This window comes from Labrus bergylta, chromosome 18 (assembly GCF_963930695.1).
Source record: "Labrus bergylta chromosome 18, fLabBer1.1, whole genome shotgun sequence".
NCBI classification, from domain to species: Eukaryota; Metazoa; Chordata; class Actinopteri; order Labriformes; family Labridae; genus Labrus; species Labrus bergylta.
In genome coordinates this window covers 20,020,975-20,048,913 of record NC_089212.1, presented here as the reverse complement: position 1 = coordinate 20,048,913, position 27,939 = coordinate 20,020,975, and the positions used below count along the sequence as shown (strand labels likewise).

Here is a 27,939-nt window from a genome sequence, read left to right as displayed (position 1 = left end):
AATGAGTCTCTTTCTTTATTTTTATTTAGTCAAAGAAGTGCGTAACGCAAATGATTAATTACTGCACTTTATCCAATCATTACAGAATAGACTATGACACACATGAAGGATCAGAGGGTGTTTCCTTCTTTATTAGCGCTTCAACAGAGATGTACAGTTCACAGCTGGGGGAACAAGATGGCCAAACATTAAATCATGATAAAATACTTTCACACTTGTGTATTTTCCAGATTAAGCAGGTTTAAAAAGAATGACATATGGACTTTTCATCTATCCTTACCAGTTTTTCTAGAAGGAGTGTGTCTAATGAAGTGAAGGGGAATATCATCACTGTTAGTTAGAGGTTAAAGTTCAGTTTAAGGGCACACAGCTGGAGTGAAGTAAAGGAGGTATAGGCAACAGGAAAAGGAGGAAAATCAGAGAAGTTGTGCTACTTGCAGCAGTTACAGTAACTGAGGTTTTGTAAACAGTGAACGGCTATAAGGCAGCTGGTAACACTACGGACGGGAACTGCTGAAACACGGAGCGATACTGATGTGGGTCTGCCAGGAACTCGACATGCAGGGCACACGCATGCGCAAAGATATGTCTGGTTAGCACATAAATACATACAAGACTATCAACATCACTTAAGGATGTGGCTGGAAGTACTTCATTACTGACTCTCTTTTTTTTAAAACTCTGTGCCATGCAAATGCAACACAACTGGCCCTGACCAAAATACAAGCCGGACGTTACAAAGGTGAAGTCACAGGGAGCTGGTGAGTGTCCGAGGCACCAGTTAGGGATGTTTATCTTTGGACTCTGGTGAGATAAACACAGTCTGATAAAAGGACCTTTGTAAGTGGCTGAAAAAAGAAACAAGGGAATTAATGAGAGACGTAAGACAGCTGTGGAACATCTGCTTCAAAGTGGATTAGATGCAGTGTTTTATTGCAGGAGAGGAGTTGTGGAAAAAAAATCAAGAATCTTGACTTCTGTTCAGAAGAAGGCTTTGCATGCCTCTGGTAATTTTTTGCAAGTCGTTGTTGTAGCTGAAAGTTTCCACAGGTTTGGAAGACTGAGCCCATCCCGATCAGATGCAGGAGAACACTTAAAGGAGTAGTCTGACATTTTGGGAAGTACACTTATTTTTCTTCCTTCCAGTTACGGAAGGGAAATTTAAAAACAACTTCTGCATGTCAACCTCCTGGTAAAAAAAAAAAAAAAACACCTGAACAAAGACAATGACATGACCTAAACCAGAGCGTATCTAGACCAAGACTTTGATGGATTAAGACTGCGTCAAGACCAGGACCGAGGAAAGCCCCAGATCGAGTGGATTTTAAAACTAGACCAGTATGGGTCCAGGTTGGCAAAGCACACTTAGAATGACATTAAGAACATGCAAACCAACAAAAGCATATTTCATTCACTGAAGAAAATAAAAAAATGAGCTCTTTCATTCAGGATTAATAAAATAATAACATTGTTACATTGCTGGAAAAAACAGAATGTTTTCTTAACGACTTAACTCGTAATTAAAAAAAAAAGAAAAAAAAAGCTGTTTCTTGTATAACAAGATAAATATCACTTTAATTGGGAATAAAAGAGCCAATTTGTTTTATTTTCTAAAGTGAATACAACACGCTTCCACACAAACCACTGACAACTCATCTAAAATCAGACTTTTTTTTCCCAAAAACTCCTCCCCAGATACAAATTATAATCCCTCTACATTCATCTCTTTCATCGCTATATAGGCGTCGTTGTCCTTTGTTAACATGTGAGCCAAATGATGATTACCTAAATGGTATTGTGGTCAAATTTAGGGGTGGGGATTATACATTGGTTTTCTAATGATACAAAAACTTGCCTCAATCTGTTTAACCATTTTTAATCAACTCTCCTTTGCTGTGTTTTACTGCCCACACTCATCAGGGACTGGTTCATTAGCACTAACGGTATCATGCCATGTGCTTAAGTGTGTTGAAATGCAAAATATTTTCACAGAAGTCAAATGGCATTACTCATCTCCACTTAGTTTTTATTTCTCCATCAGCCTTACGAGAGATTTATGTCACTTAACCATGATTCCAGAGAAGACATTAGATTAGGGTTAGGTAACTATGTTGATCGGCCTGTTTCATTATTCTTCATCACACGCAAAATAATTAAGAAACAAAAACTTGTCACCACATGCCCTGCACCCACAATCTACCTTCAATTTAACACTAGATCCTTTTAAGTAGCTTGCCATTGCAGTCGTCAACGGTGGGAAATATTTCAAATGCATGATGTTTTGCAACCAGTCCTAGTTATGTTACATAACAAAGGATGTATGGGCAATCCCTTTAGCTCTGGTCATGACTGGTCTTCAAAATAAATCCACAAGAGTCTTTGTCAAAGATTAGATACGAGTCAAAGATAAGACGGTGAGCTTTAAAGACAAGACAAAGACTGATAACAAGTACAGCAGTACGACTTCATATGTAGTTAAACTATCACTGACCACAACCTATCATAAAGGGGGAGGGGGGACAGGTTATCATTAGCCAAACACAAAAAAACAATCCACACATCAGCACTTTGTAATCTCACTCATTATCATGTAGAGTCCCTGGTTCAAACAAAATGAAAGTCTTTTGCAAATTTGATTGTTTTGTCTAAGAAACTGATGTTTTTGGGAGGTTATGTGCCAAACCATTTCTAATTGCTAGGCGACTAGCTGCTCTTTCAGAAAAGTGCTGGTCTTGGTCAAGAAAGAGTCTGTTAATAATACGTGCACCCCCTCTAACATGGTATACCATGGTAACTAGTTAGCTCTAAAGGGATAGCAAGCTGATTTTGTTACCTCTGGACAAAGCAAGACTAGCTGTTTTTCTTTAAGCCCTGATGGTAGCCTCTCAGCACTTTGAACATTACTCTGTGTTTCGTCATATAGTATAGTACAAGCAAATGTTGGAAGGGAAAATCAAAACATTAGCGTACATATTTTTTTTTTACTACAGCAGCATATTGAATCTACAAAGGTATTTCCTGAGCAACAGAAAAGGTTTGTCCAGGTCAAAACCAAAGTTTACATCCAACACTGCGCGGAAAACAGCGGAGCGTTGCACTCACAGGGAAGATTGGATTTAAACATTAGATTTGCCCAAGGCAAACATTTTTAGCATTCAGACAGTTAACATCTGTGGGATTATAAAAAGTATTTTTCTTTTCCCCCTGGGTCTGTGTACAGAACGCTATGTGAGCAAGTCACTTGAGTAATGTCCATAGTGCCATTTCCGATGCTAAGCTAAGTTAGCCAGCTGCTGCCTCTGTCCTGACTCTTGAAAGAAATTGAAAGTGTATATCCTGAAAAGTCAAACTCCTTAAAAAGCAATAACACAAAAGGCCTGAGTGCATGGGGACTGTGTCAAACGTATGCTCTCTGTCATTCATACACACGTCGACAGGATGCAGAGAGTGAGGTTGAAAGTTGCACAGATGCTTTCACACAGTCACCTGCTAATAAAGCCCCTGCGATTGGCTGAGCAGTGCTAAAATCCCCGCCCACACAGTGCTTCAACTGGTTGTATCTATGTCCGTCACACACTCCCTCTCCTGAATGCTACTTTAAGAAGGAGTCTAGCTTTCGCTCGATGTTGGCGAAAGAGTCGTCTCCCATGTAGTCGATCTGGCCTGCTTCCCAGCGCTGCTTCCTTTCCTCTGATGAAACTTTCTGGGGAGGGGAAGCAAAGGGAGCTGCCTGCTCGCTCACATCCTCATGATTGCCCTGCGTGACAGAGAGACAGAGAGGCAGAGAGAGGGAGAGAAAGAGAGAGAGGATGAATGATTCATCACATGGGACAAGAGCAATACTTTATAAGGAGAGGTTTCCCTCAAGTTCAGCCATGCTGAGCTGAACTCTATTCTTAAAAAAAGACACAGTAAGTACCTGCCGACATTTCCTCACAGGACTCAAGGGACAGACACGACATTGTGCAACACACATTTAGCAGATAAGAGCCGAGAATGTTTACAAGATAACATGCCCAGCTCTCATGAAGAAAAAAGAAAGTTTGGCTCCCTACAGCAAACATACACTCGGTCAATTCCAAGACATGAATAACAACAGGGTTTAAAGGAACTAAATAATCATGAAAGATCTCATTTAAAGACAGAATACTCTGGATTGGTCTCCTTATTAATATGTCCACTTCTACCTATTTTTCCTTTGAAAAATCCAGATCCAAAAAAAAACACAAATTTGGAGTGTTAAAGTTGAACTGACAGACAAAAGATGTCTGATGATGAAAAGGAAAAGTCCAAACCCAGACCACTGCAGGGTGTGAGACTTAACTTGTAACATTACTGAGTTAGGTTCTTTGTCTTTCATTCACTCATTAGGTTTCTTAATTAATAATGAACCTAACGTAACAGGCTGATGCTCTCATTGGAAAATGAAGGACAACTTAATGTAGGCCATTTTTGCCTTTATTGGATAGGACAGCCTACGAGAGACAGGAAATGTTGGGATGACATGCAGCAAAGGGCCAGGGTCGGATAACTTCTGTACATGGGGCGCCCAACATAACTGCTGGGCTATGCAGCATCCCATAACTAGAGTTATTTAAAAACAAAAATGAATAACTTGCAAGAACCAACATTTTTAGGTTGACTTGGTTCACTGTAAGATAAGGCAGAGCCAGTGCAGGAAAACGATCATCATGAAGCCACTTGTCAGTGTGACACAAGGTGGCACAGTCTCAGGCAGTTGGATAAAGTTTCAGGTTTTGCCAGTCATCCTTTTTATGACCACAGGTTAGTATTTCATGCCTTGTTGCAACACATAACTTCCGTCTGTAATGTGAAACTGTTGGGAGGCCTGGCACTCTGGTTGTGTCATTAACAAGGCAAAGCACTTTAAAGAATCATTAAACCACTGAGGGGACTGGAAACAAGTAACAACACAACGTTTGCCAACTATCTGGTGTAGAGGAATGTGGAACCGTCCACCTTTCAGTCACCGTGAGAGCTAAAAGCTTTTTTTTTTTTATTCTCAGGTTCAGAGGGAGCAAAACAAAAAAAAAAAAAGCTTTCACATGTGGCATTTTGTAATGACATGCCATGAAAGATTTTAACATTCAGAAGAAAGACAAGAGAGAGGAAAGTACACAAGTGGTTTCAACACAGGCAGGACATGAGGATTACGTAACAGGCTGAACATCACACCACCATCGCCACCACACCTAGAGCCAAACACTTTTCTGTCACTTTCAGTCAACCACTACAAATGGTTACGTACGTCCTCGCTCGAATCGAAGAAGCCGCTGTTGAAGGGAGTCTCTCCGTACGCCTGCTGCAGTAAAGGCACTACGGATTGGGCGTACAGCTGCCACCACATGAGCAGATAGTCCGGGTGCAGTTGGCACAGTTCAGGGGACTGGGAGTGACCTTTCACAACTCCCCTCTGAGTGTCGTAGGAGTGGCTCCATGGCTTCACCTTACCCAGGAAGTGCACCACCTTGGCATTACGGCCGTACCTGTGAAGACACAGATTAGAAAAAAAAAAAGAATAGGCTGAGTTAGAGGCTGAAACAGGCAAATCCACTCTGGTGGTCTAACAACTTATTTGTCAACTTCAAAACGAATTGCTGAATGATGTTGAAGTCAACATTGCTCTATGGAGGGCGTTTTATTAATTCAATATACCCAATTTGACATTAAGTATAAAATCATTCTTTCTTACATCAAAAAAAGATGTAACATGTCAGTGATGTCACCCATTGGTCTCTGAAGAGGCGCTTCAAGCCCAACAATGGCGGTAACCATGTTGGAAATGTTTTCTGCACCTATCTTTTGAATCAATCTAAAAACAGGCAAAGAGCTGGATCTTAAGCGGGCCTTTAGCCTCCAAACAAACAGCTACAACGTCTTCACCTTGGCCTTTAGCCTCCTAACAAAGAGGGCCTTTAGCCTCCAAACAAACAGCTACAACGTCTTCATCCGGGCCTTTAGCCTCCTAGCAAACAGCTACAACGTCTTCACCTTGGCCTTTAGCCTCCTAGCAAACAGCTACAACGTCTTCACCTTGGCCTTTAGCCTCCAAACAAACAGCTACAACGTCTTCATCCGGGCCTTTAGCCTCCTAGCAAACAACTTCAACATGTTCACCTTTGGCTACCTAGCAAAGTGGACCTTTAGCCTCCCAGCAAACAGCTACAACGTCTTCACCTTGGCCTTTAGCCTCCTAGCAAACAGCTACAACGTCTTCACTTTGGCCTTTAGCCTCCTAGCAAACAGCTACAACGTCTTCACCTTGGCCTTTAGCCTCCTAGCAAACAACTTCAACATGTTCACCTTGGCCTTTAGCCTCCTAGCAAACAGCTACAACGTCTTCACCTTGGCCTTTAGCCTCCTAGCAAACAGCTACAACGTCTTCACCTTGGCCTTTAGCCTCCTAGCAAACAGCTACAACGTCTTCACCTTGGCCTTTAGCCTCCTAGCAAACAGCTACAACGTCTTCACCCGGGCCTTTAGCCTCCTAGGAAACAACTTCAACGTCTTCACCCGGGCCTTTAGCCTCCTAGCAAACAACTTCAACGTCTTGACCTTGGCCTTTAGCCTCCTAGCAAACAGCTACAACGTCTTCACCTTGGCCTTTAGCCTCCTAGCAAACAGCTACAACGTCTTCACCCGGGCCTTTAGCCTCCTAGGAAACAACTTCAACGTCTTCACCCGGGCCTTTAGCCTCCTAGCAAACAACTTCAACGTCTTGACCTTGGCCTTTAGCCTCCTAGCAAACAACTTCAACGTCTTCACCCGGGCCTTTAGCCTCCTAGCAAACAGCTACAACGTCTTCACCCGGGCCTTTAGCCTCCTAACAAACAGCAACAAGGTATTAATTGATTCCTACATGTAAAGGAAAAATAAAAAATAATAAAAAATAAATCAACAAAGAAAACGTGTGTTCCAGATGACTGGCCAAGCCTGGTTCTGTATAGGCTGACTCTTCTAATTTGGATCTATCTTTGTGACATTTTAATTGATTATTATAACACCGTGAACAAAACGTTCTCAATAAAACCTGAACAAGGATGGGTGGCAATGTTTTGGAAAACGGGTTGCTGCCATCTTTTGCGATCTGCCCCTAAGCGGTGCTTGTGGGTGGCTCTTGTGACACGGGCCACAGCAACACAGCAATGTCAAAATGACAAATGGGTGTATCTGGATATTATTATTGAGGGCCACATATCACATTTTATCGTCGAGTCACCCTGCGGTCCCTACTCGTAATATCAACTGAACGTCAATTTGATCATGCTGTATGTATGCATCCAAATGCCTGTCTTGATCCTTCAATGCACAGGAGAACACAACCAGAAAGTTTAAAAACGACTCAGGTTTGGGTGCCAATTTCAATGAGTTTCTTTGTTTTTCTGAGGCTGAAGTCCTCCATACAAACCCAAGTTCAATCTGACCTGTGGCTCCTTCCCACATCACCCCCCCCACCCTCTCTCACTCTCTCTCTGATTCCTGACTCTATCCCAGATCATATCTATAAAAAAAAGCATAAAAAGCCCCAGAATAATCCTTTGAAAAAAGTTTTCCTAACTATGTTAGTGTGTATTTTAAAACCTGTGTGTTACTCTGCCTACTCCCATTCTTACTCATAAACGTGACATTTTCCAAACTGTTAACAAAGTAGTTTCCTTCATTAGGCACTGGACCAGGCTTCTTAACAACAACAAAAAAAAGGCACACAATGCACCAGATCTACATTAAAAACAAAAGTGTTCATGTGTAACCACAGTGCGTGTCTCTGATTCTTCTCGTTCAGGTTGTGGCTGAATGTGTGCTGCTCTTGCTGTAAAGTTTCAGCAGCTTCTTGTAATTCAACACCCGGCCACAGATACACACACAAATACACAACCTTTGAACTGACCTTGGCTGAGCTTGTTACTTTCTATGACACAAAACAAACACCCTGAAGTTTTGAAGAAAGCTACAAAACCAGAACAAGTGGCTAAAAATGTAAATCCAAAGACACCCTGGAGGTAGAGATTGGGCTGTGCGATGTGTGTGTGTGTGTGTGTGTGTGTGTGTGTGTGTGTGTGTGTGTGTGTGTGTGTGTGTGTGTGTGTGTGTGTGTGTGTGTGTGTGTGTGTGTGTGTGTAGGTACTGACTGTTTGAAAGCTGGCAGGTAGGAGTAGATGGCGATACTGCTGAGGTTGTAGATGAAGGGAAGGTGTTTGGAAATATCTGCTGTTGCCCAAGTGTTAAAGAAGCTGTTGAGAACCCCCTGATCTCCACCTGCGGGAACAGAGAGACACACACACACAAACAAACAAACAAACAAACAAACAAACAAAACAACAAAAAGAGCTTCATTACAACAACAACAATTAACAAAATACTTTTAGACAAAGTCTCTGTCTAAGAAGAGCAGAGTTAGTGATAGCCACGAGCTCCGATACCCAATCCCTCAAGTTCATACAGTCACACTGCAGTACACACACACACACAGACACACGCACACATTCACGCACACACATACCAAACATTGCCACAGACTGCCACATCCAGTCATAGACCCACAAACAGCTGGCACATGTAGTGACAAAGTGTTAAATGGCAGATAAAGGGCAGGGGTGAGCAGGCAGTGTGAGGACAAGGTTAGACCCAGTCAGGGTTGAAGTTAGGACACAAGTATGAGTGTGTGTGTTTGTGTGTGTGTAATGAGAGAAACGGAGATTGGAAAGAACTTGTGGAGCTTATTATCATTATTATTATTATTATTATTATTTTTATAAGCCCAACAGCTGATAAACATGGAATAGAGTTGTATACTCTAGAATTTGTTCATTCAATAAATCTCTGTTCCAACATCTCATCTGATGACGATTAGGCTCTTGGGTCCAAGGCCAAAATTTCAGCTGCTCCCCAGTGCATCCAGCAAGATATCCGGATAACTGATAACAGATATCCGGGGCCAAAGCCTTCCCCTTCCGTGCAATGGTCATTGTCTACAATCTGGCTAGCAATGTGAGACACGAGAACGAAGTTGGCTTTGAGAGGACGCATCTACAAAGTCTTGTCATGTGAATTCATCGGCAGATCTGTTCTTAACAGACTGATGAAAAGCTCCAACAGAAACTGATGGATCACCTTGTGGTGCATGGCGGAACATGCTAAAACTTTACACAGTGTCTTAGTGTAGCTTTTGAGATGCTAGCGTGGATGTTTCTCATAGCTTTATATAGTTAACCTTACCTTCAAGGGTTTTTACATTACAGTTTACAAAGCGTATTAGTATGTAGTTTGGATATGAGGCAGCCAGCATACGCTACTAAAGCATCAACTCTTAAACTTAACTGTAATGTAATTGAAATTCTGACTCTTAATGCTTTAAAAAAAAATTGCGTGTGAGTGTTAAACTGAACATCAATGCATCTGAAACACATTTAAAAAAAATCTAGGATCACTTTCTCTCTCACTTTGCCTTTGTGTAGTAGATTACAGCGCCTGAACAACGGATGCGTATCCCGTAGCATCTGACTCCTGACACGACTCACCATCGAAGCTGCCATTTTCACCGCAGAACGTGAGCAGCTTCTCGTGCGTCTCATTGGACGGCTTGAAGACGAAAACCCCCGAGTTGAAACAGTCCGGCCAGCCAGGATCTGGCGCTGCAGATAGTTCCTCTCTCTCAAAGAGCTCGTCGATATTCGATAGCACCTGAATGCATTTTAAAACGTATGTTACATTAAGACATACTTTGTGACATCTATCAGTTATTCAACAATAGTAATGACAAAAGGCACGAGTGTGTGGCCTATACATGGTTTCCGGTATTAAATATCAATGCTATTTATTAAGAACATTTAAGTTAACACATGAAAAGAGAATTTTGAGCAATAAATCCACAAAGAAAGAAAGAAAATCTAGACGGTCTTCTTTTTAACAATTAAGGTGATTTTCTGTGACACTTTGTCATACTTTGTAGTGTTGTCAGGTGGGTTTTTTTTTGCTCACCAGTGTGTCAGCGTCCATGAACACACACTTGCTGTATTGTGTGAGAGTCCAGCAGTGCAGTTTGGTGAATGTCACTCCCAGGTCTGGTCGCTTCATCAGGGACAGGTGAGCTGCGTCGCCCGAGTCCATGACATCCACCACACACACCTCGTCATAAATGGAGCTTAGTACTTCTCTACAACGCGAGAGGTCGAATTAAAGTCAGCGTTTACTGCTTATTAGTTCTAATCACCGTCTTAATCATCAGTTTTTATATTGTGTGTTACCTGCAAGGCTCCGCAACGTGAGGTCCAATGAGTGCAACCAGTTTCTTGGTGGTGTTGTGGTTTCGTAACGACTGGCCGAGAACCATCGCTCCCTTGGCGTAGCTGTCGTTTGTGGCCAACGTCACAAAAGCTTGGTCTGATTGGAGACACAGACATCCATCAACCAAAGTGACAAGCATGCTAGTATACAGTTCGTTTTTTTTAAGAGATGCACCGGTTGTGAAATTCAGGGCCGATTCTGAAACCAATAACAGTAGTGATGTTCTTTTTTTGCCACTTCATTTTAATTCTTTGTTTTGGCGTTTTTTTCAAATGAGCTACGTGATTGGATGTATTTTAATTATTGTGAGTGGTCCCTCCCTCCTTTTGAAAAAGTCACTGGAACAAACTGCACGATCCAAATGATCTGAGACTGTGGAGGACTCTTAACACTGCCGACACTTTCTTTCACGTTTGACCAGGAAAATAAAAATCTGAGTTTGTCCAACAGGTGACTCCTCGCCAACATTTAATTGTCGCAACACAACGGATAAATATCGACACATTATTTACCAAGAAGCCAATGTTTGATAATGGGGGAAATATCGGCCAATACCGATGTTTATGAATGCATCCTTACTAATTCATACTGCACAGAGGAAACACATTTGCTTGTCATCATTGCATGTAAGTTCAAGTTAAATCAATACAGTATCTTTTTAAATCAACAATGTGCTGTAGTCATGCTTAATTCCTTTCTGTCTGATCATGTTAAGTCTTGTGACTCTATGACTCTTAGCCTAAATGACTAAAATCAGGTTTTGTTGCTCACCAGATGTCACAAGAGCTCTATCGCTTACAAATAAAGGTATGCAAGATGCTTGCTAAAATAAGCAACCTCAACCTGGGGGGGGGGGGGTGCAATGTCTAAAGGTTTCCATCAGTGTATAACAAACTCAGCTTCAGTACCGTGTTGGGAGAAATCGAGGGACAGATTCTGATCTCCTTTGACAGAGAGGGATTAAGAATTGCCGCAACAGCATCGTCAATCACAAACTGGTTGCTAATAATACTGTCGCCTTGACGGAGCACATGAATACAAATTTCACCCAATGAACCAGAAGCGGTTGGTTAAATTCATCTACAGGCTCTATTGTGAGACATTTAGTGTCTCATGAGATCCTCCCACTCACAATCATGCATATATTAACAACAGCAGGGGGACACACTGTGTTTCTGCATGAGTGAAAGTAGGCCCAGAGCCAGCAGACAGAATTCCTCAAGCTTAGTGTGTGTTGTGTTGAAGGGGCTTCTGGGAAATCTGATCAGAGAGGCAGTGTTACACGGTTGCTAGGGTCTGTGTCGAGGAATTATAAAGTGACTATCAAAAGAGTGTGAGGCCTGTTTGGCCTACGAGGCCTTACAGCAAACATGTGCTGTGTTCCCACAGCTATCTGTGGCTACAGTACACTTAGTCATATGAGCTACACCTCGAGGGCTGATGCTTGTTATTACAATACCTCGATCTAAAGTTATAAATAGTTTATTGTGGTAATGGCTTCGAAAGAGATCACAGATTTTACAATATGATGTAGAGTCATGATCAATCTGGAAACATATCCGCTTATTATGGATTTGAATGTCAGCTGTGTTCAATGTAAAATAAAATGCACATAGATGAATGTAAAAACTCTTCTAAAAGGAGTAATCATTGTTTCCTGTACATATATTTTGAATGATTTTAAACCCTGCCATTTGTCATTGGCCTGTATTTGATGAAATACATTATTTTTTTAAACTGTAACATTTCTCTTTATTTCCTTCTTTCACATTAAACAGATGGTATTACACTTTAAAAGGTGCAACACCACAGGCCTTTGACAGTACTGGAATTAAAAAAAAACAACTTGTAGGCTACACACTGTGGCGCACGTAGGCACTGTAAAAAAATCATCAAGTTAACCACAGACCCTTCAGTAACCCAGGAAGTGAAAAGTATCGTCCTTACAAAATAAAACCGATTATTGGACGTAAAGTAAAGTCGAATTAGAACCGGGGGAAAAGTGTTTGGGATTGTGGAGAACTGCAAATCCAGCTGTGTTTTCCTCAACAGGTAAAATCCTACAACACCAGTATTTCTGCACTGATTGTGTTAGAGCTATAACTTCCTCTACTTTTAAAAGCTAAATGTATACCCAAATAATGTCCTGAATAAATCTATTTATACTCACTTTGCTGTAGCCTAGAATAGAATAGAGCAAATATATCCTACCAGTTAAAAAACAACAACTAATCAAAAGTGTTGTTCAGCATGGGCCTCAATTGTGTAATAGTACAAATGTGACCTTCATGGACTAGTTTGACATTTCAGAGACTATTTACCAAAAGTTGGTTAAGAAGATTGATACTATTCTGTACCTGCATGTCTCTATTATTAATAAACTACAACCAACAGATTACTTTTTTTTTTTTTTTTTTTTGATAAACTAACTGGACAAGGAGATACATGTTGAGGAGCCAAAACAGTAGTAATTTCCCTTGCACAGTGACGCAATTTACAATCGTACTCTGACGTAACTCTGGCATTGTGCACACTTAACAAACCTTTGAAAAAACAGACTGAGACCACAATCTACATGCATGATGTTGCTCTATTATATTGTGGGGTGTTGGCAAACAAATTACAAGAAATTGCAGCAGAGATTTACCGGGAACAATTTCTCACCATCACCTCTGCCAGTCAGATGTGTTACATAGCAACAAAAAAAAATAGTTTTTGTAATACCCAAAGTATTGTGTTTTTATGGGCAGATAATGATTTTTCTCAAATTATTTGCATTTAAATCCAAGATCAGTGTAAACATTAGGCCTTATAGGCTATTTGAGTGGAGTAGGCCAACAGGTTTAATGTAACTTTTGAGTAAGTTACCTCTTGGAATTTTTTTTTGTGTACTCTTGGTACAACTTTGTCCAACTTTGAAAATTTTAACCGGATGTCCTCTTTTATTTTAAGACAGCTTTACGGTGGTCCAACCCGCTGCAGCGACCCATCAAATCAACCCCCATCAGAAGCCTTAAATAAGCACAGCGCGTACATAACTGATAAACAAACATTGCATTACGTATTGACTCATATCTCTCTAGAAGAAAACTGTTTTGATATTTGCAGCTGGATGTTTCTGCAGCGTTCATAATCATAAGGCTAAATTCGCGATATTCCGTGAGAACGGGGCGGTTCGCGCAGCCCCGGTCCGGTCCGCAGCAGGCGTGTCCCGGTGTCAGTGTGGCGGGCTGTGAGTGTCACAGAAGCCCCGGTGTTTCTTACCCGACATGTCGCGCTGAGTTGAGTCCACCCGGGAAGCGGGGGTCGTGATGGGGCAGACGGAGAGCTTGCACTGCGTAGAGCAGAGCTTCAGCAGCTGGGAGCAGTCCAACACAGGAATCAAGCCCCACATTTTCCGGGTCATGTGACCAGTGATGGTTGACACGCCCCCCCCCTGTTTTTTTGTATCTCAAATTTAACTTCATTATTTTTTGATGGGTGAAATAAAAAATTGTCACCATAATACTGTAACTTACTCTACTTTAATAAGTATTAGCTTTACTGGGAATCAAAAGTGAAAGTATATAGGTCTTAAAAAAAAAAAAAATCCTTTTAAAGATTGAACGTCTCATAAGATGTGGTCAAATTGTGGATGCACTGATTGATGAACAATCATTAATGTTGCACCTTTACTCATGATAAGTTAAAGTAGACCTTTTGGCATGGAGCTTAAAGATTTAAACTATAAAAATCTATAAAAACAACAAAGATACTTGATAAGATGTTATATATTTTTATGATTAGCATGGCTTTCAGGTAGTTTGAGTACAGTAAAAAGATCAAAATATTTACCTCTATAATGCAGTGGCACTTGCCCAAATGCAAGTTCCAAGTATTGAATACAAGGGGATGAATATGTCTGTGTTTTAACATTTAAATCTAAAATGAGAAACATGTAACATTGCATCATAAACTAAGATTAAGTTGATAAAATGAGACAAGCATGGTCTCGGTTTTTACAGCAATTTATAAGCCAAGGTACAGTGCTAAATATAATCTGTGTGTGTGTTGTTTGCTTTAGTTTATGGAACATATTGCAACATGTCATCTGCAGGATGACTTTCACTACACTGGTGTGCTTTCCTAGAGAAAATAAGATCGTCTGCAGCCCACAGCAGCTTGGCACAATGCTGCCTCTGAGTGGTCATGGCTTCACATCACAAGCTGAAAGAAGCATTAAAGCCGCACCAATCACAGACATGCTTACTGGTGTGGGCTATAGGGACAAATGTGCCTTCAACCAGGTGTTGCTGCACACAATATAAACAAGTAAAGATTAACATAAAGTGTGTGTAAGCATACCTGGCCAATAAATCTGATTCGGATAGATGTGTGAGAGGAAATAAAAAAAATATATCTTCAACTTTCAACTTTATTGTCCCCAAAGGAAAATGTGCTTTGCAGTCAGGTAAAACTCTAAAATGTAATAGGCACATAAAACATTAAAATACAGAAGTGTGTTAAGGGAAAAGTGAAAGTAAAAAAAGTCAGACATAGAGGAGAGGAAAATTCTTCATACTGGGTCCTTATATAAAATTGAGTGGGGTGATGGCACGAGTGTTAAAATAATGTTTCATCTTTTTGGATCTATATCTCCTTCCAGATAGGAGCTCAAATTCACTGTGGAGAGGCTACCAATTTCTTCTTCTTTTGTCCCTAAACAGACTATGTTAACTGTTCTGTAGAAGGGATGAATGAGCTGTGCAACCTTTACCTGTTGCTGATGAAGAGAGAACAATGATTTTTTACAAACAAAGTATGCTTTTCTGTTTATCTGGTTTTCTTTTAGTTCTAGAGCTGTCCTGCGCATGTGCCCATAATCTTCCAGTGAATTATGCAGGAGGCTTATGAGAAAGTATTTTGGCCAGCTGTTTCAGTTTTACAGTACACCAACAACTGATCCAGGCTCAGGGTCCATCATCAAAACATGTAGCTGGTGGACATCAATAGTTGGAGGTGGAGCGCTTGCCTGAGATCAGCTATGAAAAGGAGAGGGTAACCTGAGAGCCGCTCAGACTCCCTGAGTGAAACTGGGCCGATCAGGTGTCTGAAGAAGAAGACCTGATGAGGACAGAGGAAGATGTAGGCTGAACTTGTGTTGATTCAGAGGCAAAATGAAGATCAGGTGGAACAAGATGTCTCAAGTTTGTTTGTCTAGGTGAAGAGAAAAACCATTTGAGAAGTCCTGTGTTTTGGATTTGGCTGATTTTCGTCAGATGGGCCTGTCCTCTTGAGCAGAGTTAGAAGTGAAAGGAGCGGACAAGAAGAAGAAGAGGCGAGGAAAAGAAAGGAGTTAGAAGAGAGGGAAAAGGGTTAATATAAAATGAGAGAAGTGAAAAGGAGTGGCTGAAAACGTGAATAAGGAGGAAAGAGGCCCAAAACTACTCTGCAACAAGCTGATTTTCTTCTTTGGATTGGCCCAGCTCTGGACTCTGAGCACTTCAGCCTGCCTGGGACTGAATGTAAGCTCCTTACTTCTGTTGTTTCCTTACATAATAGTTTGTAGCCTATATCTCAAACACAGGCTAACTTTCCAGCTAAATGTAAAGCTTGCTATCTCCAATATAACTGTAGCTATGAAAAATGTTACCTCGAGGTTGCCTGGCCCAAAGACACAGGAGGGCAAATAAAACATAATCATTCTCCAAAGGATTTCTATGTGTTGGAATATGAGTGAACGCAGTGGTAAAGTGTCGTTGTTGCTGTGAAGTAATGCAGTTTACTCCAAAGTGATGCAGTTGGCTTTGTGCCTCAGGTTACAGGGCATTGTGTGGCAGTGAGGCACACCATGCAGGCAAACACTAGCCTCATGTTTTAAACATGTTTGAAAGACATGCAAAGTACGATTAGGGCCAGTTAAAAAAAAAACTAAACGTGAGGAATGGCAATGTGACACTACAAAAAGTTACTTCACGGCTACTCTAAATTGTTTCTTCAATATTTAACAGGATGAGACAGTGTAGGTTAAGTTTTTAATTTACATTTAGTTAAAACATTTATAATCATATACACATTTCGTCTAATTATTAGCCAACAATATTTCCCCTCAGCTGAACTTGAAGTGCAACATTTACTTGTCAGTATATGAAAGGGAAAGGGACAATGCTCTTGTTTTATTTGTTGCAGCCTTCAAATTAATTCATTGAATATTGTAAAATCCAAATGGTGAATGTAAAATCAAATTTGTGAGCAATTTTTTTACTCAAAGACTATATTATTGTAGTTTTACCTACACTTAACAGGTAGGCTATGTCAAAGAAGAGATTGTAGTTATCTAATTGTAGAACTGGAACAATAAGTACAGTGTTGAACCACCTGCCTGACTCTAAGTGGATGTGGGGAAAAAAAAAAAATAAGTAAGCCAGCTAAAGCAGCTGGAAATAAGCTAACAACAACTGTTACTAGCATCACAATCATGCATCTAGATTTGTATATTTGGTGAGGTTAGCTTAGCATGAAGAAGACAGTGGGAAGCCACTCTGTTATCTGCCAAAGAGAACCTCAAAAAGCTCAGAAATGATTACACATTACATATTTAATGAAAAAAAAACGACAAGGATGTTGTTTTAGGGGCGCTGTGCAGGGTTAGATCCGTGGCAGGAACACTTGCCAGGCAGCAAATGAATTAAGAGTGTGAAGCAGAAATGCTTCAAATCTCCAGGAAAGCTAGCCAAAGCTGCCATAAATACACTAATTACAATTGTTACTAGCATCACAAGGAAAGGCAAGTTTATTTATACATCACATTTTAGCAACAAGGCAATGTTAACTAAAAAAAAGTTACCCAAGGCGATGACAGCACAATCATTCATCTACATCTGATATGCATACATTTACATGGTAAGCATGGCTTTGCATGAAGAAACCATTGGGAAAGATAGCCACTGTGTTCCAAAATCTGCCAACCAGTGACAGGTTGTGGTTTTCACGGAGCTGTGGGTAGGGTTATGTCCTTGGCAGGATAAGGAGAAGATATAGCACTGTGTGTGAGTAACTTGAAGTACAAGTTTGTCTTTCAGTTCAGCCAAAACCACAATCATTTTCTTAACCTTACACAAAAGATTATTCGGAACTCAAACTTATCCAAATAAAAAGTAGCTAAGGTTTAATCTTAGGCCTTCCATGATGATATTAGAATATTTGTGCTAAGCTCAGCTAACTATATCCAGGTTGTTACTTAATATTTTGCACACACACATCTGAAAGTGGTTACAGTCTTCTCATTTAACGCTTGACAAGAAAGCAGATATTCCCTTTAACTGTAAATAGAAAGGACTAAGTTCAACAGTGCTTTGTGCTTGATAAGAGGTCAGTGCTCATAAAAAAGACAGTTTAAAGGCCCTCTCCGTCTGGTAGGTTTAACTCAGGGCAAAAAAATAGCACGAGAACATCACTTGCTGCCAAAATGTGGATATTAAAGGGGATGCTTGCCAAAAAATATTTTATATCTGTTTTTTATGCTATTTCCACTACAGGTGCATTGTTAGTTAGATATGTGCTTTAAATCAGTTGAGCAGAAGAGACAAACCTATGACTATAGACAATAACATGATGACACAGCTGAGGTGTTAAATGTTAACTGTCAGATTACACCTGTCCCAGGGTCCAGGCAGGCCAAAGGTCCTCTCTGTGCCACTCTCGACTGACTCCTCCTTGAAGAGATAACCAGCTCTCTCGACTCTCCAGGATCCTGCCTCCGCAAAGCCCTGGTCTCAAGCCTGGAAGACTAGACTTCGGCAGCCAGTGCAGAGGGATCCACACCGACGAGGCTTTTATCTCAAGACAGGGCTTACAGGGGTACACACAGGATCTTATGAAGGTACTTGTCTCTGTTTTGTTCCTTTCTTTGTCATCATCTCAAGTAAAGACACACAGGGATTTCTTTTTGTTAAGGGCAGAGACTTTGTTTTTTCAATGAGGAACCTAAGGTGTGTGAAAGTGCTTACGTGTGTGAATACCTGGTGCAAGACAAGTCACAAGGCTTCCCTTGACTGATTCCAGCAAATAACCTGACACTTCCTAATTGTTCTTCTGTTTTTATCGCACCTCTATTTACAAAACCTTGCTTTCATTATTTATGTGCCTGAAGATGTAATTTATTCTACTCATTGCGTGGTAAACCTATGCCGTGGTTGCTAATGTGTATTGTTTTATTGCTCAGTCTTGCCAAACCATCTTGTATTTGTGTGGCTGTTTCAGGTACACTAAGCACTAGCCACTATGGAGAACCACATCACACAGATCTCCCGAGAGAACCTGGAGGATCTCAGAGATGCCTTTAATAAAATAGGTCAGTTTTCATACACACACACACACACACACACGCACATACACACTAACATGACCCTGCAGCTGTATTGATGGACCTTTTGACATAAGTATGAGTTTTATATCTGTCCATATAGTTTGGCTCTTATGTAAGGTATTTTTATAGCTTGGGTACTCGAGTACTTTGTGTCTGAGGTGTTTTGAAATGGAAAAATAAGCTAAGACGTTGCCCGATTTTATCAGTTCATAATCATAAGGGTACAATAACAAGATGCTGAAAGCAAATAAATCAAGATAACAGGTACCAAAGATAAAGAGGGGAAGTAGGAGAGAGAGTAATTGTGTTATGTAAGAAAGTCACATGTTAACACTTAATTTTACTGGTTTTACTTGTAACATGAATTTTACTGAATATAAAGGCTTATATCGTTATCGGGACTGGTTTCATACAATTATCAAATCACTGCTGCCAAATATCAATATTTTGTTAAAGAAATGCAGCACTGTAACGATACACAACTGACAAAACATTACGTAATATAACACAATGTAACGAAACATAACGTAACGAAACATAACGTAACGAAACATAACGGAATGTAACATAACGTAACAAAACATAACGTAACAAAACATAACGTAACAAAACATAACGGAACGGAACATAACGGAACGGAACATAACGTAACGAAACATAACGTAACAAAACATAACGGAACGAAACATAACGGAATGTAACATAACGTAACAAAACATAACGTAACAAAACATAACGGAACGAAACATAACGGAATGTAACATAACGTAACAAAACATAACGTAACAAAACATAACGTAACAAAACATAACGGAACGGAACATAATGAAACATAATGTAAAGAAACATAACGTAATGTAACATAACATCACAAAACATACTGTAACGAAACATAACGTAACAAAACATAACGTAACGGAACATAATGTAACATAACGTAACAAAACATAACGTAACAAAACATAACGTAACAAAACATAACGGAACGGAACATAACGGAACGGAACATAACGTAACAAAACATAACGTAACAAAACATAACGGAGCGGAACATAACGGAACGGAACATAACGGAACGGAACATAACGGAATGTAACATAACGTAACAAAACATAACGTAACAAAACATAACGTAACAAAACATAACGGAACGGAACATAATGAAACATAATGTAAAGAAACATAACGTAATGTAACATAACATCACAAAACATACTGTAACAAAACATAACGTAACAAAACATAACGTAACAAAACATAACGTAACAAAACATAACGTAACAAAACATAACGTAACTAAACATAACGTAATGAAACATAATATAATGAAACATAATGTAACGAAACATAACTAAAGAAACATAACGTAACAAAACATAACGTCATGTAACATAACATAACGAAACATAACGTAACAAAACATAAAGAACGTAAAGAAACATAACATAACGTAATGTAACGTAATATAATGAAACATAATAAACCCAATATACAATAACTTATTAACTGGACTCTGCTGTAATTAAAGCACTAATCTAATAAACGTGGTCAACATTCCCTATATATCTGGACCAAATGACTCAGTTGCTTCCTGGAGACAAAAAAAGAAATCATTAGATGATAACAAAACGGTTAAAAAAGCATTACCAGGATTATGTTTGTGCATGCTTTTATCACTTTTGTTCTTTATTAACCAATATTTACTTGGCTCATTGGTTTCAGATTATATTTGTGAAGCAAATTGACTCTTAACATCTTTGTGTGCATTTCTTTGTGTGTCTATTTGGGTTCAGATATTGATAACAGCGGCTTTGTGAGTGACTTTGAGCTTCAGGAGCTGTTCAGAGAGGCAAGCTTCTCCCTGCCGGGGTACAAGGTGCGAGAGCTCATTGAGACCTTCATTGCCGGAGACACCAACAAGGACGGGAAGATCAGCTTTGAGGAATTTGTTTCTGTGAGCCCTCTTAAAAATATCAGTTAATTTTATGGGCTGGATGTGCTTCTTCAGTTGACACAAAGTAACACAGCTTGTCCATGCTCAGGTCTATCAAGAGCTGAAGAGCAAAGAGTTAAGTGAGTCGTTTAGGAAAACCATCACAAGAAGGGATGGGATCCGCTCCTTTGGAGGAACTTCACAAATCTCCAGCGAGGGAACGCAGCACTCCTATGCTGGTGAGAGACAGTATTCACTGTGTTTGTTAAGGTCTGTCCATTGACTGTTTATAAAAAGCGCACATAGCAACAGTGACCAGTGTCACCCCTTAGTTTATGGACTGCCATTTGGGGTTTGGCATTTTGTCCATCCCCATCTTGTTTTCTTGGAGTCAGAAGAGACAATATTTGGATAAATGTTTGAAGCTGGAGGGAAGTGCAGGTTAGAAAATAAGTTATCAGCTAGCACAGGTTTGATCAAGAAAGTACCTCTTTCTTCATGTCTAATTCATGACATGTGCAATGGCAACTAGCAAGCTATTATAGCTAAAGAAAAAAAACAAGCAAACAGCTAAATGTACTGACCCAAAAAGTTGAACCAACCATTCTTACAGTGTCTTATTTATTACAGGTTTGAGGGACTTTGGGAGATGCATTTTGCACAACTTACAGTTTTTTGTTCATATATTGTTTTCTTTCTATTTATTGATAATTTCTCGATTAACAGATTAACCTTTTTGCTTGTTATTTGGCTCTTAATCTGCTTTTTCACAAAATGTGTGTGTTTGTTTAGATGAGGAGAAAGTGGCATTTGTGAACTGGATAAACAAAGCTTTGGCAAAAGATCCAGACTGCCAACATCTACTGCCCATGAACCCTGACGATGGGAGCCTCTTTGCCTCTGTCCGTGATGGCATCCTGTTATGGTAACACACACACACACACACACACACACACACACACACACACACACACACACACATGCACATGCACAAGCACACACACACTAATTCAAGCATTCATACAGTATACCTACAGTGTGTTTATGTTTATTAATAATTTTGTTTATAAGTTTCTGCACCTTAAACATCACATAGTACTGTTTTTTTTTGGTAACTTTGAGGAATCAAACCTACATCTCTCGCAAATGTCAATGATTTTCCTTCGTTTTTTTAAAATCACAATGTTGGCCTGCGCTTACACAAGAAATGACAATGACAAGCGAGATCTCTTTTCTGCTGCAACAGGTTAAAGCAGGAATGGCGTGATCCCGTTTTATTGTAGTTTTTATAGTCGTTTTTATAGTTGTTCACTCCGCCTCCTTACTCACTTTTAATCTCACCGAGGGTTTCACCACGTGACAGTGCACATTTCACAATGGCTGTTGCACTGACTAATCTAAGATTATACTCATACTGAAATGACATTACACACTCAGCGCTCAGTTTTCTTTAAGCTCACACTCACAATGTTGTCTTTCAGCAAAATGATCAACCTGTCAATGCCTGACACCATTGATGAAAGAGTAATCAACACTAAGAAGCTCACTACCTTCAAGATGACAGTGAGTTGTATGGTTTCTCTCAACACTAAATATAAAAGACATTTGTTGTTACATTTTAAACCCTCACAGACAGTTCATATTATGATTCAAGGAAATAAGCATCTGTTAAGATTGTATCAGCAAGTGGAAGATCAGTTTTGCAAATTTGTTTGGTTTCTTTCTTAAGATGAGATGATTGATCGCCACCTCTCTCATTAAACCATTAAGCTTTGCTGTTGTAGCTTAGCATAAGGGCTGTTGACAAATAGAAACAGCTAGCCTTGTTATGTCCAGAGATGTACAGCCCACCCTCGACCTCACAGAAAACACATCATAGTTTTATGGGGAGCAACTTTTGCAGTCTTGTCGTCACTGCGAGGTTGCTTGGCAACAAGTGCTACATCCAGACATGACTTAGTTCTTGCGAGTCCTCCCAAGAAATATAGTAGCTAGGTAAATAGGTATATTTGGACGGAGTTAGGCTAGCTGTTTCCCTTTGTTCCCACAGCTTTCATCTCTACAAATCTTCGTAAGAGCATAAAAGCATAAATCTCGTCTGAAGTCCTTGTCCTAAAAATATTTTTGTCACAATAAAAAAGGGAGGAGTAACCCACTAGATGCTTACACATAATGAATTATACTGTATAAAGGTGATGTAAAAAAATACAGACCTTTTCATTTAGATCTGTAAAACAAAAGATAGGTCATAAAATAATGTTTGAAAAACGTGTCATATATTAACTTTTAAGTGCATTCTTCCTCTTCGTGATGTTTCATATCACATGATTTTTTTAATTGCCTCAGTTGAAAATGAAAGAAAAAAAAACATATCCTTATGATCTGGAGCATTTTGTGTGCCACATTTGATTCTAATAACCGCCAGAACAGAGCATTATTAATCGATGTTGTTTAGCTTTAAAAATTGTGGCTTTGAGTTACAAAAAATATGTTATGATAAGCACTTTGTCTGCATTTGTAGGAGAATCTGGTCCTGGCTTTAAACTCTGCCTCTGCAATCGGCTGCACCGTGGTGAGCATTGACGCCCTTGGTCTGATGGCTGGGAAACCCCATCTGGTCCTTGGACTCTTCTGGCAGATTATCAAAGCTGGTCTTTTTGCTGATATAGAAATCAGCAGGAACGAAGGTCAGGACACATACACACACACACACACACACGCACACACACACACACACACACACACACACACACACACACACATACACACACATATGCATGCACAAACACACACAGTAACTTCAGAGATACTCAGAGATTAGATTTATTTGAAGCTAATGAAGAAGTTTAGACCTGAATCTGTAAAAATGTGTTTGTACTAAACAACAGTTTATTTAATTACTGACTTGTTCTTCAGGTCTGATCAGCCTCCTGGCAGATGGGGAACAGCTGGAACGTCTCATGTCTCTTTCCCCCGAGGAGCTGTTGCTTCGCTGGGTCAATTATCACCTGCGCAATGCAGGAACAAAAACCATCAATAACTTCAGCGAAGATATTAAGGTCCTCTTCAGAACACAACACACACACACCCAATCGCCCACACAACTACACGTTTAAATGAGTGTAACCCCTTCTCCTGAATTGTACCCCTGTAGGACTCCAGGGCCTACTTCTACCTGATGGACCAGATTGCAAAACAGGAAGAGCTTGAAATGAAAAGGCGCATCAAAATTGATATGAGTGGCCTCAATGTGAGTTTGTTTTTTTGTGTATTTTTTTAAGTCACTGTGAGATTTGTAAGAAAATCTATCAGGGTATCAGGGCGCAGATTGCCTAGTTCTGAGGTCCAACCTCATCTACAGAGGTTATAGGTTAAGGTCCTCTAAGCGGCTCCTTTCTAGCATATCTTCACCACTGTCTCGCCCCACTTTCCTACTCAATCCACAGTCCTATCAAATAAAGACTAAACACTCACATTAGAGGTTTTAAAAACAAAAAGTGAGAAATGTGACAGGATGTGAATTTTTCCTTTTCAAACTTTACATTCCGATGTACGGAAGTGGACATGCATCCATACATTTTATTTACTCTCTTTTCCTGTAATAATGAGTAAAGTCAGGTTGTGTCCTGGAGATGTCAACATATTTATCTCGTACAGACTTAAAAGAAAAAGTAAACAAACATAGAAATGCGCTTAGCTTACCTCATTAGTGTGGGCAATGCAGCATGGCATGAATCGGGTCTATCACAGTGGCCAGACTATTGTTTCATTTTCTAGAAAATTATCCAGCTCAGAGAAAAGAAGCTTTGTTATGTTGATATTTTTCTCTTTATCACGAGATAAAGAGAAAAATAAGTTGAGACTTTTTGATGAACCGCTGAAATGAGCTGGTTTTCAACTAAAACTGAAATAAATAAAATGCACGGATGCATGACTGTTTAGGGCTTCTGTAAAGATATATAATCATTCTTATCATACTAATTGATGTACCTATTGTGTAAGAGTAAGTACATTTTCAAGCATGTGGTGACTGCACTGGACATGTACATTTGAGTCTCATTTATATGTATTTGAAGGTGCGTGATTTGGACAAAAGGGCGGAGCTGATGCTGCAGCAGGCGGCGCGGCTGGACTGCAGACAGTTTGTCTCCCCACATGACGTCACATCTGGAAACAGCAAACTCAACATGGCTTTTGTAGCCAACCTGTACAACATGCATCCGGCTATGGAGAAGGTTCACATGCACAACGGCCTGCAGAATGCACACTTAGAGGGTGAGGCATGAACACAACACATTGCATAAGGCTTCATCTGCATACTCGCATGGTCTTAAGGTTGTTTATGGCTTCTGCATTGACTCAAGAGTAAAATTCAGTAATAGTATTCAGACATGTATGCACAACACTCAGTCCACATTGTGTAGAATTGTGAAGATAGAGGTCATAGACCAATAAACAGTGCAAGATATAAATGTTTCAGGGTAAATGTTTATGGCTACCACACATTATGGTAGCCATAAATCTGTCCTGTATGATTAACTTAAAACATTCCTATCAGGTGACTGTAACCGTGGGAACAGCTGTCAGACAACGTGTTGTTGTTATGTTCATCATTTCATATGAACCATTTCGTTACAGCTGAGACCAAAGAAGAGAAAACATTCAGGAACTGGATGAACTCTCTGGGCGTTTCTCCATACGTCAACTACCTGTACAGGTAAACCATGAGTTAAGACATCAGTGTGAATGAGCCTTATCAAGGGAGGGGACAGATGCTTTATATTCCTACAGTGTCAGTTACCTTTTCATATCTTATGGCTGCCCCGTATATAAACAGGACAAGTGTCTGAGTTTTAATTCTCTATAAACATAACTTTTATTAATTATGTATTTTATGACACTGTGTATGCGATGTAAAAACACATACAATCACTTTGTTTGAAACATACCTTTCATTTCTAAGTTTACTAATACACACTCTACTTGTGCACATTGAAAATATTAGGGGTGGATTCAGGGGGGTGGCTTGGGCCCCCCTTGAATTCTGATTGGCACCTCCCCAAATTCCTGATCTGTGATTGGCTAATTGCCCTGTCAGAGGTGGCACTTGTGCTCCTATAACTATGTTGGCTGTGTTGCAACAGGCTGCTTGAAGCTTTCTTTGTGTTTTAATGTTGCATGTTTCCATTTGGTATTGATTGTCAATTCTGACTTTTTGAGTCCTTTAAGAATGAAGTTTGGAAGATTTAAAAGTGTTTTCAGAGTTGATACTCTGCAGTGTTACTTTTTTAAAGATTTAAAAAATATATATATACACAAGAATAAAACATATATTTTGGGTACTTCAATGTTTGCAGTTAAAATAGATTTGTTGGGGAGATAGAAAGGCTAAATAATTGCTATTTGGTGCTCCGGTTGAATCAGCCCTGTCAAAAAGTGGAGTAAGAAGTCATAACAAAAATCTTTATTTGTTGAACCTGCCTGAATATTTATAGGTTTCATAGAATTAGTTCATTCTTTCTTCATGTTGATTTGTAACAAATTAAATTAAACTTAGGGAGAGACAGCTAGGTAAATATCTCCTATTTTTCCAGACTTATCATTTGAATTGTATGTTTTTTATATTCTCCTCTTACAAAAGGTTTTTGCAATAGTAACACTGGGTTGAATGTCCCTTATTCCTCTCTATTTTCTCTTCAACAGCGACCTGATTGATGGTTTGATAATCCTGCAGCTCTATGAGAAGGTTAATGTGCCTGTAAACTGGAAGAGAGTCAACATGCCGCCCTATCCTTACCTGGGGGCCAATATGAAGAAGGTGTGTGTGTGAATGTGTGCACAGCTGGTGAGCACAGAAAAAAAAAGAGTTGGTAAATAAAAGAGTTGTAACGCTGTTTTTCTTTTTTACTTTCTTAGTTGGAGAACTGTAACTATGCTGTGAGTCTGGGGAGGGATGTGGCTCACTTCTCTCTGGTCGGCATCGGAGGACAAAACCTGAATGAGGGGAGTCCGATGCACACTCTGGCGCTGCTATGGCAGCTGATGAGGAGGTACATACTTTGTCTCTTGATGTTGTTTATTGTTTTGGAAAGACAGTCTGTCTACTTTTGATTTTTTATAGTTATGTTTTAGATCTGAGTTCAGCTTGAGCAGTCTTAGCTTTCTTTCTTGGATGCTCTCCTGCAGGTACACAGTGCGTGTCTTATCAGACCTGGGTGATGGAGAGAAGGTTAAAGATGAGATCATCATCAATTGGGTCAACACCACCTTGGGCCAGAAACACAAGGACACACAGATCAGCAGCTTCAAGGTGTGTGTGAGAGCATGTTTTATTTAAAGTAAACACAAGACAGAATTTGTATGTGACCCTATTCCGCTGTTTACTGCAGGACCTTCGGATCAGCACCAGCCTGCCAGTGATTGACCTGATCGACGTCATCGCCCCCGGCAACGTCAGGTGGGACATGGTGAACAGAGGAGAGAGAGGGATGCTGAAGCCAGCCGATAAACTCGAGAACGCCAAGTAAGGAAACCACACTTCACATTGTGTTTGGATTTTGTCACCAGATCATTATTTTCTAAATCTTCTCCCCTCTCGTTCCTCACTCAGGTATGCAATCTCATTGGCCCGTAAGATTGGAGCGCGTGTCTACGCCCAGCCAGACGATTTGGTGGAAGTGAATCCCAAGATGGTGCTGACGCTGTTCGCCTCTCTCATGGGCCACGGTTTGAAAAAGGTCAACGCGAAACACTAAAAACAGAGATCAACAAACCACCAGGAACCAACAACCAATAAACATCTTGTTTCCATTCCCGGTTTCCCCTCCTCTTTTTCTCAACGCTGTATTTCCTTTTCTTTGACCTTAAACCTTGCTTTGATCACCTCACAGAGCAGGACAATCCTTTGTTCACTCTAATTTTCTTCTTTTTTTCTTTTTTTTCATGAATACAATAAGCCTGCCTAACAACTTTGACTGCACTTGTGATTTCCCAGAACAAGCTCCTAATTGTTCTCTTGTTTTAATATATTTAATAACGCGTAAAATATATTGATATATTGACTCGTTGTGCCGTAAGACCAGAAAAGGCAACACAGCAGAAGAAAAAACAAAATACCTTATGAGTGTAAATGTTTTGCATTGAATGTTGCTTTTTGATTATTAAAAAAAGAATGCATTAAAAGTATTGCCTTGTGTGTATATTGTCTCTCTTTGAGAAAGTGTTAATTAAAACATCTTTAAGTGAATCAGTGTGTCATTAATGTAAAGAGTAAACTGTAAAAATCTGTTCTTTGAAGGGACTGCATCAGTGAAGTTAGAAAGTAAAACCCTCACATATAGAGTATTATTTCACT

General features: G+C 39.8%; 2 protein-coding genes across 2 annotated transcripts; one reads left to right on the top strand and one right to left on the bottom strand.

The window, feature by feature from the left end:
* Positions 1-105: 105 nt before the first annotated feature.
* Positions 106-13,711, bottom strand: LOC109987566 (glycogenin-1). Its single transcript, XM_020638676.3, has 7 exons — positions 13,570-13,711; positions 10,266-10,401; positions 10,000-10,174; positions 9,540-9,702; positions 8,151-8,277; positions 5,270-5,507; positions 106-3,757 (listed from the first exon to the last, which is right to left on the bottom strand). Exons 1-7 carry the CDS (start codon positions 13,709-13,711, stop codon positions 3,593-3,595), a joined length of 1,146 nt encoding a protein of 381 aa, XP_020494332.1. The 3' UTR covers positions 106-3,592.
* A 4,296-nt stretch (positions 13,712-18,007) lies between these two features.
* Positions 18,008-27,831, top strand: LOC109987591 (plastin-1). Its single transcript, XM_020638712.3, has 16 exons — positions 18,008-18,166; positions 18,547-18,637; positions 20,446-20,606; positions 20,695-20,824; positions 21,378-21,510; positions 22,067-22,148; positions 23,107-23,272; positions 23,502-23,644; positions 23,740-23,835; positions 24,662-24,860; positions 25,224-25,302; positions 26,289-26,403; positions 26,502-26,635; positions 26,772-26,895; positions 26,975-27,108; positions 27,196-27,831. Exons 2-16 carry the CDS (start codon positions 18,568-18,570, stop codon positions 27,338-27,340), a joined length of 1,911 nt encoding a protein of 636 aa, XP_020494368.1. The 5' UTR covers positions 18,008-18,166; positions 18,547-18,567; the 3' UTR covers positions 27,341-27,831.
* The last annotated feature ends 108 nt before the right edge of the window (positions 27,832-27,939 follow it).

Excerpts from the sequence above, each read along its gene's own strand:
- LOC109987566 (XM_020638676.3), bottom strand. The coding sequence starts at position 13,711 with ATGACCCGGAAAATGTGGGGCTTGATTCCTGTGTTGGACTGCTCCCAG. Across the intron at positions 10,402-13,569 it reads AACTCAGCGCGACATGTCGG|ACCAAGCTTTTGTGACGTTG; the intron begins GTAAGAAACACC and ends GTCTCCAATCAG. Across the intron at positions 10,175-10,265 it reads CACGTTGCGGAGCCTTGCAG|AGAAGTACTAAGCTCCATTT; the intron begins GTAACACACAAT and ends CTCGCGTTGTAG.
- LOC109987591 (XM_020638712.3), top strand. The coding sequence starts at position 18,568 with ATGGAGAACCACATCACACAGATCTCCCGAGAGAACCTGGAGGATCTC. Across the intron at positions 20,607-20,694 it reads GCTTTGAGGAATTTGTTTCT|GTCTATCAAGAGCTGAAGAG; the intron begins GTGAGCCCTCTT and ends GTCCATGCTCAG. Across the intron at positions 27,109-27,195 it reads GATAAACTCGAGAACGCCAA|GTATGCAATCTCATTGGCCC; the intron begins GTAAGGAAACCA and ends TTCCTCACTCAG.